The 18,481-nt window shown below is 39.5% G+C and overlaps 1 protein-coding gene across 1 annotated transcript in view; it reads right to left on the bottom strand.

Moving 5' to 3' along the window:
- The window catches only part of CFAP54 (cilia and flagella associated protein 54), a 127,100-nt gene that overhangs the window by 68,336 nt on the left and 40,283 nt on the right, over positions 1-18,481 (bottom strand). The window contains exons 23-29 of the mRNA XM_074870802.1: positions 16,082-16,267; positions 14,936-15,078; positions 12,203-12,350; positions 11,493-11,648; positions 9,751-9,873; positions 4,726-4,869; positions 3,277-3,373 (exon numbers count right to left, since the gene is read on the bottom strand). Of these exons, the coding sequence (XP_074726903.1) occupies positions 3,277-3,373; positions 4,726-4,869; positions 9,751-9,873; positions 11,493-11,648; positions 12,203-12,350; positions 14,936-15,078; positions 16,082-16,267 (997 nt within the window). The remainder of the gene's footprint in view (positions 1-3,276; positions 3,374-4,725; positions 4,870-9,750; positions 9,874-11,492; positions 11,649-12,202; positions 12,351-14,935; positions 15,079-16,081; positions 16,268-18,481) is intronic.

Raw genomic sequence — 18,481 nt, 5'->3', positions numbered from 1 at the left:
CATACAAATCATCTGTGGAGGAGCATGTGCAGTAAGGACATGTCCAAATATATATTTAAAGCTATACAGCATGAACCGAACACATAATGCTACTAGTGACTAGTGCTTACACACATGCTCAGCATATGGATAGCATAAGTAGGTACAGGGATTTTTTTTTTCTTCACCTAAATATTTATATAATTGTATGTATACAAATGTATTTCTATTCTATAAACAATATATAAAATATGGGTGTAAATAATATATACTACATATATAACATATATAATATATAGGAGACCAATAACTTGGATTCAGGTTTCTGAGAGCTAAACACAACTGTGTTACCAGCTGATGAGCACCAGAACAATGTTACATGTGCTAGGTGCTATTTTGCCTTAATAAAGAAACATGACCTACAAATTTTGTGCTTAGACAAGTTCTGTGGTTGAAAAAGATCAATGCAGGTAGTCCCTGAAAAGAGCAAGGTTAAAAGTGCACTCTGGAACTACCAGTTGTGACAGTGGAGCAATACCTACACCCTCCAGAGGTAGCACTCAGTTGAAGTCTGTTGAATGCAAATTAAGTCTGACAGCCAGCAGGACAAGCAGATTTTTTTTTTAATTTTCTTTTTAGGACAAGTCACATCCTTTACTAGTACTCTCTCCTATTTGACAAGTTCAAAAATACATTGCTTCAAATAAGCATTTTCACAAACAATAATACCTCCCAAAAATGTTTAAATGAGAAAACACTTGAAATTTCAGAATTTAAATTGTGCTGTGTATGAAATATTTTGTTTTTCTCAGTTTCTTATGAATAGAGGCAGATTCAACTTCTCCATTTTTTCTCACAGACTGTCATCAATGGAATGCTAAGTGTTGATCCACTTTTAAGGATTTTCTATTACAAGGTTTATTCCAAAATATTTTTAACAGCATGCCCTACAGGTGTACACATTGTCCTAAACCATTTATACATATTTGCAAGGACAGCTGTAAGCTTTGTTATTTGTTTTGCATGGCCTCAGCAAAAGATTCCTCTTCAGTTTGTATCCTGAAACTTATTGACGAGCATGCTATTTCAGCAACAGAGCAGACTTCAGCCATCAAGTATTTGCGAATTACTAAAAATGTGTTCTTCTCTAACTGATCAACCCATTAATTTAACTTTCTATTAAGTAAGAAAGGAACATCATTTTATTAAGTAATCAATGCAATTTTCAACTAACTTAGAGAATTCATTCATTCTGTAACTTGTTCTGCAGGAATGCAGGCATCAATGTCAGCAGCAAAAAATGATCAGTGCACAGATGAATGGAATTTTTGCATCACTCTTTTTATCCTATTTATTACAGAAATGCTTTCTCTTCTAAGACAAATGCATATATAGAGATGATGGATGACAACTAGAACATGAGTCAGCAGTGTGCCCTTGCAGCAAAGACCAGTTGCATACTGGGCTGTATTAGAAAAAGCATAGCCAGCAGGTCAAGGGAAGTGACTATTCCCCTTTATTTGGCACTTGTGAGACCACATTTAGATTACTGTGTTAGGTTTTGGACACTGCAGTACAAGACACTGACATACTGGAGGAAGTCCAGTGAAGGGCCACCAAGACGATAAGGAGTTAGACTGCATGACAAAGCAAGAAGAGGCTGAGAGAACTGGGTTTATTCAGTCTTGAGAAGATTAAGAGGAGTCTACATGTACCTAACAGGAATACAGAACGTGGAGACAGACTGTCCTCACTGAAAGCACAAGAGATGTGCTGGTTTTGGCTGGGATAGAGTTAATTTTCTTCATAGTAGCTAGTATGGGGCTATGGTTTGGACTTGTGCTGAAAACAGTGTTGACAATACCGGGATGTTTTCGTTATTGCTGAGCAGTGCTTACACAGCATCAAGGCCTTTTCTGCTCCTCACACTGCCCCGCCAGCGAGGAGGCTGGGTGTGCACAAGAAGTTGGGAGGGGACACAGCTGGTACAGCTGACCCCAGCTGACCAGAGGGACATTCCACACCATACAGCATCATTCTCAGCATATAAAGCTGGGGGAAGAAGAAGGGGAGAACTTTTGGAATGATGGCATTTGTATTCCCAAGTAACTGTTATGTGTGATGGAGCCCTGCTTTCCTGGAGGTGGCTGAACACTGCCTGTCAATGGGAAGTGGTGAATGAATTCCTTGTTTTGCTTTGCCTGCGTGTGCAGTTTTTGCTTTACCTACTAAACTGTCTTTATCTCAACCCATGAGTTTTCTCACTTTCACCATTCCAATTCTCTTCCCCATCCCACCAGCAGGGAGGGAATGAGTGGCTGTGTGGTGCTTAGTTGCTGACTGGGGTTAAACCATGACAGTGGCAATACACACAAGTTGGAAATCAGAAATTTCCAAACTTTTTTAACCAGAAGAGTGGTCAACTATTGGAACAGGTTGCCCATAAAGGTTGCAAAATCTCTTTCTTCAGAGAGATTCAAAACTTGACTGAACAAGTCCCAGAGCAACCTGATCTAATTGTATCTGTTTTGAGCAGGGGGTTGGAATAAATGCTTTCCAGAAATGCCTTCCAACCTAAATTATTCTATGATTCTTTTCAGGCTCCAAGGAGTACAAGATGCCATGTAAATATAATGGGGAAAAAAGTTGTAGTGACTCTGTGTTTTAAGTTCTAATCATATTTCCTTTATAAGCCCTACTTATTAATTCATCTAACCTTGGCAGGACTATTAGTCTGAAAATTCTTGTGCCTAACCCAGACTCTAAGATATTTTAAAGTTGATATACTCACTCCTGAGTTACAAGGTAGTTAAATGCTAGTATACATGCAATTCCTTCACAAAAAGGACTATTTCTGTTAACTCTTCAGGAAGTCTTTTCTCCACTAAAATTTCCTGCAGCCATCATTACTGCTAGCACTGGTAAGACAGTAGGAAATGCTATAAATGCACAATGCTCTTTGCCACTGCATTTTCTGATATAGGAAGATAAAGCAAGCCTAAATAATGTGGAACCCAATTTACACAGATCAGAACATATATGTATTTGCAGAACAGAACAAATATGACCACTCCTCTCTAAGAAGGAATAAGTGTTTTGGTAGAAATTATGAAAAAGATGAATAAAACTCATTATACACATCACTACCCATAAATAAGATCACTGAAATTATTATTTTGGTTGATTTATCATGGAAGATATATGAAATAAAAGTACTTCTTAGGTAAATAATTTTTACAAATAAACCATAGAAAAATCCATAGAAAAAGGTAAGAAGTGCTTTAATAGTACACCCACCTGGTTTTGTCAGTCTGAGGAGATTTGATTCAAGAGCACTTAGATTTTCTGTCGCTTTTTCCATTGCAGCTAAATGGGGTGTCTTTGCAAAAGTGGTCTGAAATATCCAATACTTAGTTATGAAAACTTAGCTTTTACCTAACTAAAACCAGCAGGTCAATAGTGGAGTTTAGGTTAGAGCCCAACTCTTCTAATTCTATATTTGATAATTTCATCAATATTGTCTTATTTTTCTTTTCAACTGAAATACAATTGTTGTTCATAAATTTTTTTAGTATGGCTTCAAAAACCTGTCCATGATTCATTCTTGATTCATCTCCAAGGGAGTGAGTGGAGTTGCTCTGCCACCAAATAAATTTTTAGGGAAGTGCCACATGCTACTACAACAACATATTTGAACAGATTGACAAAATATGTTTCCAGAAAAATTAATTTTTGTATTTATATACTGCCCACAGAAATCAAAATCTTCCTCTGGACACACAATTGTTCTTTTTTTTCACTTTGGTGAAAATGTAATTTTCAGTCATGCCTGCTTGGCTCAAGATACTCTATTGTTCCTATGATCTTAGATTCCTTTCTCTTTTTCAGTATGAACCTGGGAACAGCTAACACAAACTCAGCGATAAACAATGGAGAAAATTTTGTCCTGGATCCCATCACTGTCCTACAAATTTTCTTACAGAAATCCTCCTCTGTAAACTGATTGACTTTTTGTCCCTCTCTTTAACAGATCTCGGTTCCATGCTCACACTGCTTCCTTTCTTCTCTCATTATTCCTCCTTTTCTACCTCTTTTTCCAATCTCCTCTCCAGTAAAATCTCTTCTAAAATTATTTAAAGAAAAAACAGACAGAAAAGTATGGAGAATCAACACTTTACTCTGATTCTAAGTTGCAGGAAATCCTCATAATCTCCTGCATCTCTTTGGAATTTATGTATTACGGTCTTTGAGGTTGAAAGTTCTTCCTCCATTGAGAAATATTTTTCATTCTATACAATTCCTAAGTTACTCTCTTATTATGATTCAGTTTCAAGCAGCAGCTACACAAAATGAGAGGCTAAGTTTCTATATCACTTTTTGCTCTTCTTTACTTATACAATTCTGTAATTATTTTTACTGTCTAATAAAGCTTTCCTGGAAACTATATGTGAAGATCAGTTAGGGATGCTTGTTTAAATATCAGCAGGACCCTTATGGCTCTGAACTGTAATATTGCTATCCCCTCTCCAGTTCAACAACATGAGACCCTGTACCCACTGAAATCTGCAACCAGCCTTAACAAAGATAGCTACAATTAAACAGAAGCCTATCAGCTATGCTTTGGGAACTCTTATTCTACAAGGAAACTCTTATTCCATACAATAACTTCTAAGACAAAAAGTTAAAAAATGTAGTAAAATAATATAGTATTTAGAGAAAACAAAAATTAAAAATAAGAGCAATTACTTTAACTTCTTTGTTAGTGTGTGTTTCTTCAGTTTTCATTACTCTTGACAGGCAGGGTGAGGTTATTGGTGAGGAATCCAACAATTTTTTCCCGTAGTTAACAATAATTACTGCTAGTTCATATTCTTTCCATGAACGTAGTACCTATTAAAGAATCATCTGTTATGTATTTTTGTTTTGCATAACATGTAATGATTTCATTGTTTTCTACTTATAATTGTCAAAATGCATGAGTATTATAAATAAAAATTAATTACTTAATACTTCATAGAATCACAGAATCACAGAATCATCTCGGTTGGAAAAGACCTTGAACATCATCTAGTCCAACCATTAACCTAACACTGACAGATCCCAACTACACCATATCCCTCAGCGCTATGTCAATCCAACTCTTAAACACCTCCAGGGATGGGGACTCCACCACTGCCCTGGGCAGCCCATTCCAACGCCTAACAACCTGGTCTGTAAAGAAATACTTCCTAATATCCAGTCTAAACCTTCCCTGGCACAACTTGAGGCCATTCCCTCTTGTCCTATCGCTTGTTACTTGGTTGAAGAGACTCATCCCCAGCTCTCTGCAACCTCCTTTCAGGTAGTTGTAGAGGGCGATGAGGTCTCCCCTTAGCCTCCTCTTCTCCAAACTAAACAACCCCAGTTCCCTCAGCCGCTCCTCGTACGACATGTGCTCCAGACCCTTCACCACCTTCGTTGCCCTTCTCTGGACACACTCGAGTAATTCAATGTCCTTTTTGTAGTGAGGGGCCCAAAACTGAACACAGTCATCGAGGTGGGGCCTCACCAGTGCCGAGTACAGGGGTAAGATCACTTCCCTGTCCCTGCTGGCCACGCTATTTCTGATACAAGCCAGGATACCATTGGCCTTCTTGGCCACCTGGGCACACCACTGGCTCACGTTCAGCCGGCTGTCAATCAACACCCCCAGGTCCCTCTCTGACTGGCAGCTCTCCAGCCACTCCTCCCCAAGCCTGTAGCGCTGCTGGGGGTTGTTGTGCTTGAAGCGCAGAACCAGGCATTTGGCCTTATTGAAACTCCTACAGTTGGCCTTAGCCCATCGCTCCAACCTGTCCAGATTGAGCAGATCAACACTCCCACCCAATTTGGTGTAAGCTGCAAACTTACTGAGGGTGCACTCGATCCCCTCATCTAGATCATCAATAAAGATGTTAAACAGGAGTGGCCCCAAAACCAAGCCCTGGGGGACACCACTCGTGACCAGCCTCCAACTGGATTTAACTCCGTTGACCACCACTCTTTGGGCCCGGCCATCCAGCCAGTTTTTTACCCAGGGAGGCATGTGCCCATCCAAGCCACGAGCAGCCAGTTTTGCCAGGAGAATGCTGTGGGAAATGGTATCAAAGGCCTTGCTAAAGTCAAGGTAGACAACATCCACAGCCTTTCCCTCATTCAATAAGCAGGTCACTCTGTCATAGAAGGAGATCAGGTTTGTCAAGCAGGACCTGCCTTTCATAAACCCATGCTGACTGGGCCTGATCATCTGGTTGTCCCACATGTGTTGTGTGATGGTACTCAGGATGAGCTGCTCCATCAGCTTCCCAGGCACCGAAGTCAAGCTGACAGGCCTGTAATTTCCCGGATCATCCTTCTGACCCTTCTTATAGATGGGCGTCACATTGGCCAATTTCCAATCTGTCGGGACCTCCCCGGTCAGCCAGGACTGCTGGTAAATGATGGTAAGCGGCTTGGTGAGCACCCCAGCCAGCTCCTTCAGCACCCTCGGGTGTATCCCATCCAGTCCCATAGACTTGTGTATGTCTATGTGATGCAGTAGGTCACTGACTATGTCCTCCTGGATTGTGGGGTGGTCGTTCTCCCAGTCTCTGCCTTCTGGCTGAGGAGGCTGGATTCCCTCAGTACAAATAGTCCTGTTATTAAAGACTGAGGCAAAGAAGGCATTACGCACCTCAGCCTTTTCCTCATCACTTGTTACCATGTTTCCTCCTACATCTAGCACTCTCCCTGATCTTTCTTTTGCTATTGACATACTTATAGAAACATTTCTTGCTATCTTTGATTGCTGAAGCCAGATTAATTTCTAGCTGGGCTTTAGACCTCCTGATTTCTGCCCTGCCCTCACAGCATCTTTGTAATCACTGTGAGTGGCTAGCCCCTTCCTCCAAAGGCCATAAATTCTCCTTTTCTCCCTAAGTTGCAGCCAAAACTCCTGTTAAGCCAGGGTTGTCTTCTCTGCCGCCGGCTTCTCTTACAGCACCTGGGGACTGCCTGCTCCTGAGCCATTAAGACTTCCTTCTTAAAAAGTGCCCAGCCTTCCTGGACCCCTATACCCTTCAGGACCATCTCCCAAGGGATTCTGTCAAGCAGGTGCCCAAACAAGACAAAGTCAGCCCTTTGGAGGTCCAGGATGGCAGTTCTGTTGCACCCTCTCCTGGCCTCCCTAAGAATAGAGAACTGTACTATTTCATGATCGCTGTGCCCTAGTCGGCCTCCAACCGCCACATCATCTACCAGTCCTTCTCTGTTCACAAAGAGGAGGTCCAGCAGGGCACCTTCTCTGGTCAGTTCCCTCACCAGCTGTGTCAGGAAGTTATCTGCCACACATTCCAGGAATATCCGGGACTGGTCCTGCTCTGCTGTGTTGTATTTCCAGCAGATGTTTGGGAAGTTAAAGTCTCCCACAAGAACAAGGGCAAGCAATCGTGAGATTTCTCCTAAGTGCCTATAGAATATTTCATCCACCTCTCTGTCCTGGTTGGGTGGCCTGTAGTAGACTCCCACTACGACATCTGCCCTGTTGGCCTTCCCCCTGATTCTAACGCAAAGACACTCCACCCCGTCTTCACTACACTTGTGTTCAAAGCAATCATAACAGTCCCTAACATACAGCACCACCCCACCGCCTCTCCTCCCTTGTCTATCCCTCCTAAAGAGCTTGTAGCCATCAGTTGGCGCACTCCAGTCATGGGAGACATCCCACCATGTTTCTGTCATAGCCACCGCATCATAATTTTCCTGTTGCATCATGGCTTCAAGCTCCTCCTGTTTGTTACCCATGCTATGTGCATTGGTATACATGCACTTGAGATGGGCTGATGTCCCCAGCACCTTTTTGCATTTAGAGGTCCTAATTCCAGCCTGACCTTTCACAGGTGTTACCATGGTTACTGATCCATCAATATCCCTTGCATGTTTGTTGTGCTGCATGTCTCCATCCTTTGCCTCCACTGAGATGGCAGGGTGAGGGTTGTCGCTGGCACAACAGCCCACAAATTGTGGTAATCTACCCTGGGGCTTATATCTGGGAGTTCCAGTTTTGTCCCCTTCCCCCTTCAAATCTAGTTTAAAGTTCGCTCAATGAGCCCAGCTAACTCCTGTCCCAGGATCCTTCTTAATATTTCAACCTCTTCTTTGAGCTCAGCCACCAGGCTGAGCAGGGTATCCAGCTGATCACAGGATTACTTCAGGATAAATACAGTACATGGCCTGACTGTAACTCAACAGAGAACCATATACCATGGATTAATCAGAAGCATTTGCAATTCACACATTCATTTTGCTATTCTATATGCTATTCTGTTGAAAAGCTATCTCTAATGGAAAAAAATCAGCAGTACAAGCAGACAGTCATTTAGCTGGGGAATCCAACAACACTATATTAAGGTCTTGATAGCCTTGATAGCTTCCACCTGGCTCCTCCCCCCATGGGGCCAGGAGCTCCCTTTCAGCTGAGGCCTAAGCCTACAGTCCCTGCCAGCTCCTATGTGGTAGGAATGCTGGTCTCCAGCATGCTCCAAGCCATGCCTGGGCCTGGCAACAGATCCACTGGTCTAGTCACCTGACCCATGAACTGACTCCTCAGCTTGACCTCAGACTGCTCCCATCATGATGCACCAGCCTGCTGGGCTGTGTCTGACCCTAGCTACCCTCACCAGACCTGATCCTGACCTGTGGATTGACTTCCCAGCTTCAGCTCAGACCTGCCTCATCACCACAAACTCGCCCGATGATCTGGACTCCTGGCTGAATCCGACTGCTGGGTGTTGCCCTGCCAGCCGTAGCACTGCTCTTGGCTGCTGGCTCTCCAGCCGTCGCCGTGCCCTGACAGTGCCCTCACAGCCATGAAATAATTGATTAATATGGAGAAAATGAAAACACTAAGGCTTAAAATACTCATCTTTATAGAAAGAATGAAAACTGGGTCCTCTTGCAGTGCACTTTTAAGGGTATTTGACACTAATCTGGTCTTGTGAGGTCAGCACAGAGATCCAGCTCCTATAAAGGCTGGGGTGAGGGATCACCAACACTGGGGAATCCTGCAAAGTATCAGCCACAGCTCAGCTTCAGTATGAACTCTTAGCTGAGGTGCACTCAAAGCTAGAAGAAAGCTGACTCTTTCAGCATCACACATTTATCCTCGTGGGTACTTTAACTCTAGCATGTCTCTATACCCGAGGAAAAAAATCCTACCAGTACCATGTTTCTCCTTTTCTCACTAAATAGATTGAGTACCTGAATCATAAATGTGATCTACAGATATGCATTATGGTTAAAAGTGAAGGTGTTTATGTTCTTGCCAGTATGTGGGACTAAATAGTATGAAGTCTCTTGTACCTAATCTAATATCAAATAAGCCAGATATGCTAACCTGATTAAAGCTACAAATACGGCCTATTTGCAGTAAATAAACTTTTAAATTTATATAGTACATATAGGCCTTACTGAAAATAGTACTACCTTAAATGTAAAAATAAACACAATGATATAAAATAAAGATTTCCTGTTATGGACTAATAGTTACAGCCTATTTTCTGAACAAATGAAAATTCTCAATTCTATTAAAAAGTCAAAATGTCATTATTATATAAAATGCACTGATACAAAGATACTAATAAATATTTCTCTACCTTTACTATTTAAGAGTGACGGTTCTCTAAGATACCACTCTGAAGACTAAAACTTTTTTTTCTCTAAATGACAAGAGCTATACCTTAAACTAAGATGTAAGCACAATAATACACACCATACCTTTGCTGTATAAAATGAAGTACAAGCTATCATATGCTGAATACTCTCATAATATCCTGCTTGTTTCCTCTGCAAAGCAGCACTTGGAATTTCTTGAAGGACAGCCAAGCACTTAATGAGGATCTGTAAATACAAGGGTTAAAACAAAGTTTGGAGGGTGCAACACACTTACAAGTATTTGATGGATAACTTTAAAAATACTTTGAAATCTAACAGATAGGATGAAATGCTAGCTCTACAAATGCCAATAACAAAATTTTCATCAAATTTAATGGTGTCAAGATTTCAACCACAGCCCTTTGGAATAAATGACATGTTCACATAAAATCACAGATATTAAATTACAGATACATGATGGATATTTTTGCTGATTTAATTAACATGAAATCAAAGAATGCTTAATTCAGTGAGATGACATACTCCTAGTAGAGGACTACTTAAAAATATATCAAGTTGGTCAGAATTTTAAGTGAAAGAAAAATGTTTACAGTATGGTCTAAAAATAAAAGACTTCTTTCCCCCATTTTTGTCTATCAGACATGAAAAGAACATGTGAATAAACTATTTTTTCCTTTAATTAGGAAATCTGAAAAAGGAGCCATTTCCAGTGGCTAGCTGTACCTTTAGTAGGTCATCACAACCAATGACTTCCTAAGCAAGAGGCTATCCCTGTATGTAAATTGATGTTGGGGTTTGGGGTTTTTTTTGTAAACACTCTTAAAAACTTCTCAGGGCCCTGACTGCCTGAATAGTCATTCCCTGAGCAGCCTCACTTGGGGCCTCCTCTCACACCTTCTGCCCCAGGGCCCAGTAGTCCCAACTAAGCTCAGGCACAAGCCTTCAGTTCCTGCTTGAGCTATGGTATTGGTGTGCTGGTCTTCAGTTCTGACTCCCGGATGGACCTTGGACCTGTGTTGTAGCCTTGTCTCCAGTCTCTGGCTCCAGCTCCTACAACTCCTGACTTTTTCGCCTGGATGGACTCTGGGTCAGCCCAATAACTTCACCTTCTCTGGACCCTCAGTGGATCCTCTTACCAACACCCTGCTCTGCCTGCCATGTTCAGATGCTGCTAGTCTGTGCCTTGCCTGCAGTGCAGTCACCTCATCCTTCCTCATAGAGCAAACATGCTTTTACTGCTGCTCTCTGACAAAACTACCTAATTATGGGGAAAAGGTTGCATGTTTCTACTGTATCCTTGCTGAATCTAAAAACCATGCCTGCTGCTTCAGAAATGGCAGGAAAAGATTCAGGGAGTTTTCAAAGAGAAGGTGCTTGCTTCTGGAAAGCAGCACATGCCTGAAAACTAAAGACTGCATTATCAAAAACGTTGAATAGTCTTCTTTCTTTGAGAAGAAAACTGTATATGAAGCAAACATTCCAAAAAAAGCCATAGGCAAATGCTGCTTTTCTTTCCTCAAAATTACCATCTGCAAATAGCATTCAAGTAGAAGTTACTTCATAGATTCTATTATAGTTTAAAAATACCAACAAATCATCCTGAAGAAACAATCAGTATTCTGCAGTTACTTTAGCATATCTGAGAGCAGAATCTGTGCAGCTTACACTGAACATATATGCACTGGGAACACAAAAAACCATAAAAGGCTTTTCTGTCAGCAGCTACTAAGAACTCAAAGCCTAGATACCTAGCTCTCCCAGTGTACACTCCATTATAAGTGTAATTTGAATCATTATAACTGCAGAACTTTGATGACAGCTGCTTTATCTTAAAATGCTCTCACCTGAACTACTGGCACTGAAGAAATCTTGTGATAAATAATTGGAGCAAGGAGACCATAACATTGTACAACAGACTGCAGGGTGTAACTCGCATCGTTCAACCAATTGCTGAGTTCAATTGCCACAGTCATTCTTTCACATTCTGCTAATCTAGCAACCTGTAAAATAAAAACACATTTTGATTCAAATATGAATTCTGTGGTTTTAAATAATCTGAGAGTGAAAGAAGACAGATGTTACTGCATTTTAAAAAGCAGTGTAAGCAGCAAGATAAGATAAAAGAAGCTTAGTATATTAAACCTGTTAGAAACCCTGTTAGAAGTTCAATATTAATGAAAATATATGTATTAAATAGCAGAAATGTTTAAAATTAAAAATCAAAGATGCATCTTAGTAAGGCAAAAATAATAATGGCTATATAATTTTTCTTAAATTATAGTCTACCGCCCCTGAAGTCAAGGAAAATCCTTCCTCATTTGGAATCAATGGGCTTTGGATTAGGCAATAACTGATTCAGAAACCATCTTTCCACCAGGATACAAAATAATCAACAGGTACTAAAATACTTCAGAAAGGGAGACCAGATAACTCACAGAAAATGAAGTATTCTGTAAATAGGATTAGTACATTGCAACATTTATCTTGCATTGATGAAATAAAGATGATCAAACAGTAAAATCAAATCCAGTGCATTATTTTAAGCCACACATACTTGTTTCTCATAAAGTATATCATTGGAACAGATGGAATCACAGAATAGTGCTCCTTCCGTGACATTAATGTCACAGACAGCAAATATATTCCTCAGAAAGAGGTGCAAGGTAATAGGAGAAGTCTGAGATATAGCTTCAAAACGTAACCTACAAAATAAAAAAGCAAGAGAAAGGTAAAAGTAATCTTAATGATGATTCAGATGTCACATGCCTGAAACTGCATTATATTAAAATGCAGACTTTAATTTTAAAGTTATGGACACAAAGGATTACTGTAGCTACTTCTGGAAATAATATTTATATATAAAACTGAAAAAATTGCTTAAAATTTCTATCATAAAAAATAAAAGGGATAAGACTCCTTTTCAAATTGTTGTCCACTTTCTATTATCCTAGGATGGCTTTTCCTTAGCTGTTTCATCTAATCCAATGAAACTTACTTTGAACTTTATTTGAAAACTTGGGATGCTACAGTTTATTTATTTTAACTGTCTCCTTTTACACATTATTTTTCTGTGTTCTGACATGCAGTTGTGAAGTCCATTACTAAGTACTAGTAACAGACTCCTTTTCATCACTGATGTCTTGTATTACAAGTCTCTAAAGAATCTCTTTTCTTCTGCCTGCTTTTTTGTTATTTTTTTAATTCCCTGGGGGTAGGGGGCCATTTGTCCTTGCTATATTTTTAAAAAATATTTTTATTAGAGGAAAAATCCTATGAATTTGAAGCATAAGAAACAAATGCCTCCTTCTGGATTGTATTTCCTAAAAGAGACTGAAACTGAAGAAAGAAGATCAAATAGACACATTCACATACTTCACGTTACCAAAATATCAACAGGGCTTCCGGCTGGAAACAAGAGGTTTCCTTTCCTTCCAGCTCCCTCTACTGTCTCTTTAAGTCCTATGTACTTTCAAGCTAGTCCATCTAATTTCTTAGCTACCGACCAGAAAACTGAAACTGCCTTATTTCAGGTCTGATACTGCAGTTCTGACATTCTTCCATATTAATCGTAAAAAATTTTTTAAAAATTAGGCTTGGACATAACTGTCAGAAAAGCAAAATCCCTGAAACTCTTTTGCACAGCTATTTAAAATTTTCATCTCATTTATCTGAAAGTAGCTTCATTCAAATTTTATCTCTAGAGCTGTATACGTTAAAAAAAGGAAAACAAAACCAAAACCAAAACCAAAAACAACCAAACAAAACCAACAAAACCAACACCTGTTTAGGAAAAAAGATTAATGAGAAACAAGTGGGAAAAAAAGGCACAAGGACCAGACCTGCATTCCTGCTTTGCTGCCTAGACCAGGGATAGATTTAAAACATCCACATAGTCATGAAATAGGATGTCTAGTGATTATCTGCCTGCATCAATGCAGTTCACAGGCTGCCTGTGATCCCAAATGCTCTTATGGCATGTAACATCAAGACTCTCAGTCAATTTGTATGCCTAGTATCAGACACATGGTGGCACTTGAAGGACAGACAGGGTACACACCAGTGGTCTGGTTGAGCCCCAAATAGCAAGAAGTATGCTTAGGCACTTTACTTTCTCCTGTAACAGGATTCAAAGCACGCACAAGCCTACACTATCTGCATGCATCCAAACAGCATTACCATGAGAAAACCATGGGGTCTGATGCAAAAATATCAAAACAATATAGAGGAAACACTAGCTACATTATATGTCTCAGAATAGCTGATTACCGGTTATTCCATCTGTAAAGTGGAAATGGAAACAAAACTTTTAGGAAATCCCCCTAATATCAATTTCTTGAAACAAAGATCTTTATTTCTTCTTTAATTCTTGAAATGTTTAGATAACACAGCTGCAATAAGGTTGTTTCTTGTCATTCTGGTTTCAAGACTAAACCAGACTGTCAAACTGAAACAGATATGCTGGAAAAAATTTTCATACTTCCTCCACAAGTTTGCCAAAACTTTCCTAATGACAGAATTAGTCTAAAAGAATTCCACGCAAGTGAAGATGATGCTTTGTGTTCAGTTATATCAGATGTTAATTCATTATCAAATTATAAGCAGTCGAATAACATTTAAAACTTTTTTTTATTATAGTATTTCATATCTATTATTTTATACAAGATTATTTTATCTGGAGATTAATTAAGTTTTGATTAGTTTTGCATTTGATCTATTGAATTTCAGTGAATGTAATCGCAAAATTTCTAGCTGGGCTGTCATCATGAAAAACCTGTATTATGGTTGAACATTTGAAATTTATGTATAAATGAATTAAATTTAAATATCTCTTCTAAAGTACTTTATATATACTCAAATACTATTGGCAGATTATATAGCCACCCCAAAACAAAATTAGCAGGCAATGGGTAACATTTTAGGTGGTGCTTTTAACAAAATTTTCACAGTTTCTGAACTCTACTGCTCCCTTAACTGGAAAGTCAAGAACCTAGTGCATATTACACACATATGAAAATGCATCACACAGAATTAATAGCCACTTTATGTTTCCCAATTATCCTAAGAAAACAATCATTATAAAGAATTAGGTGTGTAAGTGCTAGCAGTTCCATAACTAGCAAAAATCCTCTACTAATTATAAAACACGGTAATTGTATAACACATTTCAAATCTTTTTTTTCCCAAATGTTTTTTATATTGCAACAAAATTTCACAACCTGGTACTCTTTAAAATAAAACATGCACACCTATAATTAACTATTATTTTAATTTTGTTTTCACCAGTTACCTGTTTTCAGATATAGTCAAATAACTACTTGCAGAAATAACAGCTGCATTGGCAGGCAGTGGAGAAGAATTTGAAACAAAATAATCCCACATTGGCAAAAATGCTTCTCTGGCTAATGTATAATTGTCAGTCTGATAGGCTATCTACAAAAAAAAAAAAAAAAAAAAAATTGACCAAGTTTCCATGTTTGTCAAATAACCAAGCCAAATATGATTATAGTATAAAGATAATTTAAAACTCCCCCCAACATGTAAATTTATGATTTCTGAAAGAATATTCTGACATACTTGAATAAAACACATGTAGTAGCAATCTGATTCTACTAATATTAGTTTGCCTTCAGAATTAGAATCAGAGAAGGCAAAAGAGTTTCTTGACTGTTAACCAAGGATCTAACAGCCCCCTGTGGAATACTTCACAGGTACTGTGCTGCAGTTTTGAAGGCATATTATTTCACCTAGATTCATTTTACTTTTGCTAATACTGCAGAATGCCCTGCTGCTCTGGATAATGGGATGTAAACGGAGCCACACAAGTAGGCATAAATTCATGTAGATACCTCTTACTCTGGAAGATTTTAGGAAATCTTCTAATTGTTCCCCATGATCTGATCTATAGGGCTCAACAATGTCGTTTTTCTCCATGTCACAATCTGTTTTAAATTTTCTTTATTAAGAATACAGAAAGTTATGATAAAGGTCTGACAGAGCCTTTCTGGTCCTCCACAAGATACTACAAAAATAATTTCAATATGAAAATGGTTGGATTTGATACAGGGTAGCTTCAATCACATTTTTCATCCCATACTATACTGACTAATAAGATGTTTTCTAGCACTTGGTCTCAATCACAAAAATGAAAAAAAAAATTATAAAAAGAAGTTGTTAAATGAAGACTGAAAAACAGAAACAGGGATAAGAAAACTAGCTGAGAGACATCTTTCCCCTTAAACTGGAATTCTGAATAATTTTTAATTAAGTTACTCAAATATACCATTTGTTATGTTAAAATTGTGATTTGTGCTTATCAAGTTTTTGGCAAGAAAGTCTTGAGTTTTTGCCAGAAAAAGTTTTAGAGCTACCAGTGAAAACAAGTAATTGCAACCAAATAAAAGTATGTGTTTATTATCAAAGACTCTAACCCTACCTCAGTTAGATAGGCTCGAACAGTAGTAGTGGAAAGAGGTGGATAAGCAAGGATTGGCTTAGTTGTTTCTCCAATGGCATCACCAATAAGTTTTCCATCAGAAGAATATGCTGCAACTGCAAATATGTAATTCTCATTGGGATCTAAGCCTTGTATTTCTAAAAGGCTTTTCCCATCAGCTGGTACCTATCAATAAAAATATTTTCTAGTTACACCCACTGTACATATCAAAACCAAATCTCAGATGCTAAACTTTTATTGTTAAATAAATTAGTTAATGATCTTGAATACAGTCAAAGTACCACCTAGATTAACAGATGTGTCAAGTTTCCATGTAATATTAGGTTCTTGAGGACAATGCAAAAACAATTAATTGACAGGGGAAAACAGTATCAGTTTTCTCTGGAATGCAGTTGAGTTAACAGAGCACATAACCTAAAAGAACAGCTAAGTACTGGGACCTGGAGTTTCTCTAAGACTTTTTTTCCATTTACACATTCACACTGTGAGTGTGCATGCTTGCTGGAAACGTTCTAGCCCTGAGCTGTGCTTCCAAAGAAAGAGCATATCGCTCTCCTCCATACAGGTCACATGCATGCATTAGATATGGGCAGAGGATGTCTCAGGTCCTCTCAGTACCATTAACAGGACTTTGGAGTTTGTGAAACAAACAACATATTTTCAAGATCTTCTCTTCATTTTCCCTTCAGTAATTATCCACCTGCACTTTAACATCATGGCTCACTCCTAACAGGCTTTTCTACCTTCCCCTCCATAACAGGACAACTTACACAAAGGAAAGTTCGCAGATGACACCAAGTTAAGCAGGAATGTCGATCTGCATGAGGATAGGGAGGCACTACAGAGAGACTTGGATAGATTGGATCGGTGGGCCAACGTCAACAGGATGAGCTTCAACAAGGCCAAGTGCCAAGTCCTGCACTTGGGCCACAACAACCCCAAGCTACAGGCTTGGGGAGGTGTGGCTGGAGAGCTGTCTGGAAGAAAAGAATCTGGGGGTTCTAATTGACAAGCAGCTGAACGTGAGCCAGCAGTGTGCCCAGGTGGCCAAGAAAGCCAACGGCATCCTGGCTTGTATTAGAAATAGTGTGACCAGCAGAAGTAGGGAGGTGATAGTCCCCCTGTACTCTGCACTGGTGAGGCCACACCTGGAGTATTGTGTCTAGTTTTGGGCACCTCAATACGAGAGAGATATCGAGGTGCTGGAGCAAGTGCAGGGGAGGGCAACAAAGCTGGTGAAGGGCCTGGAGAACAAATCCTAAGAGGAGCGATTGAAGGAGCTGGGACTGTTTAGTTTGAGGAAGAGAAGGCTGACGGGAGACCTCATCACTCTCTACAACTACCTGAAAGGATGTCGTAGAGAGGTTGGTGCTGGTCTCTTCTCACAGGTAATTAGCAACAGAAAAAGAGGGAATGGCTTTAAACTGCAACAGTGGTGGTTTAGACTGGACATTAGAAAAAAAATTTTCACAGAAAGAGCGGTCAGACAGTGGAATAGGCTGCCCAGGGAGGTGGTAGAGTCACCATCCCTGGATGTGTTTAAGGGTCGTTTAGATGACATGTTGGGGAATACGGTGTAGAGGAGAACTTTGTAGAGAAGGGCTGATGGTTGGACTTGATGAGCCCAAGGGTCTTTTCCAACCTGAATGATTCTGTGATTCTGTGAAACTGTTAGGGTCTTGAAAAAACAAAAAACTGAAACGTGACTGAAGACAACACGAGAAATGAGATCATCATAATGTAGCATCAACACAGTGCTCGTACTTAAATACGTTCTGGCCTTCATAAAGAGACCTCTGAACAACAGAAATCCCTTCAGATGCTGGAGCTGAATCCTGAACCAGCAGACCAGAAATTAGTGTAAGATAGTCTGTAGTATCCCTTTAGAGCAAGCTTTTCTCATGTTGATAAGTTGATAGATCATTCCACCATGAAGAATTCTAAACCTTTTCCATGGAGCAGGTAGATAGTGACTTTGTCTGCAAGTCAGTATTTTGCACAAGCATACTAATGCAACCAGAAGTTCCATTGCTGAGGCATATGGTTAACCTCAGGTCTGTACATCTCCAGTGCCTGCCAGAGCTAAGACACTCAGTGGCTTGGATGGATTGCAGGAAGATCACAGAAAGAACAGCTAGCAGTGGGGTGAAAGTCTCCAATTAAATACTTAATTTACCTGGAGCAGGCTAGTATATTGAAACTAGCTCACTGGACATTGCAGGAAGCTTGATTCTCTGGATTTGATAATAAGAATATCAAAAATAACATTAAAGCCTCTATTGCAAGTAGCTACATACACTGTTGCTTTTGGGGAGGAGATGGGGGGAACAGGCTCAAAGGGAAAGATCTCCTCTCCATCACCAAAGACAAGTCTATCAG

This window comes from Strix uralensis, chromosome 5, assembly GCF_047716275.1.
Source record: "Strix uralensis isolate ZFMK-TIS-50842 chromosome 5, bStrUra1, whole genome shotgun sequence".
Lineage (NCBI taxonomy): Eukaryota > Metazoa > Chordata > Aves > Strigiformes > Strigidae > Strix > Strix uralensis.
The sequence above is the reverse complement of the archived record's forward strand: the minus strand, read 5'-3'. Positions and strand labels throughout refer to the sequence as shown.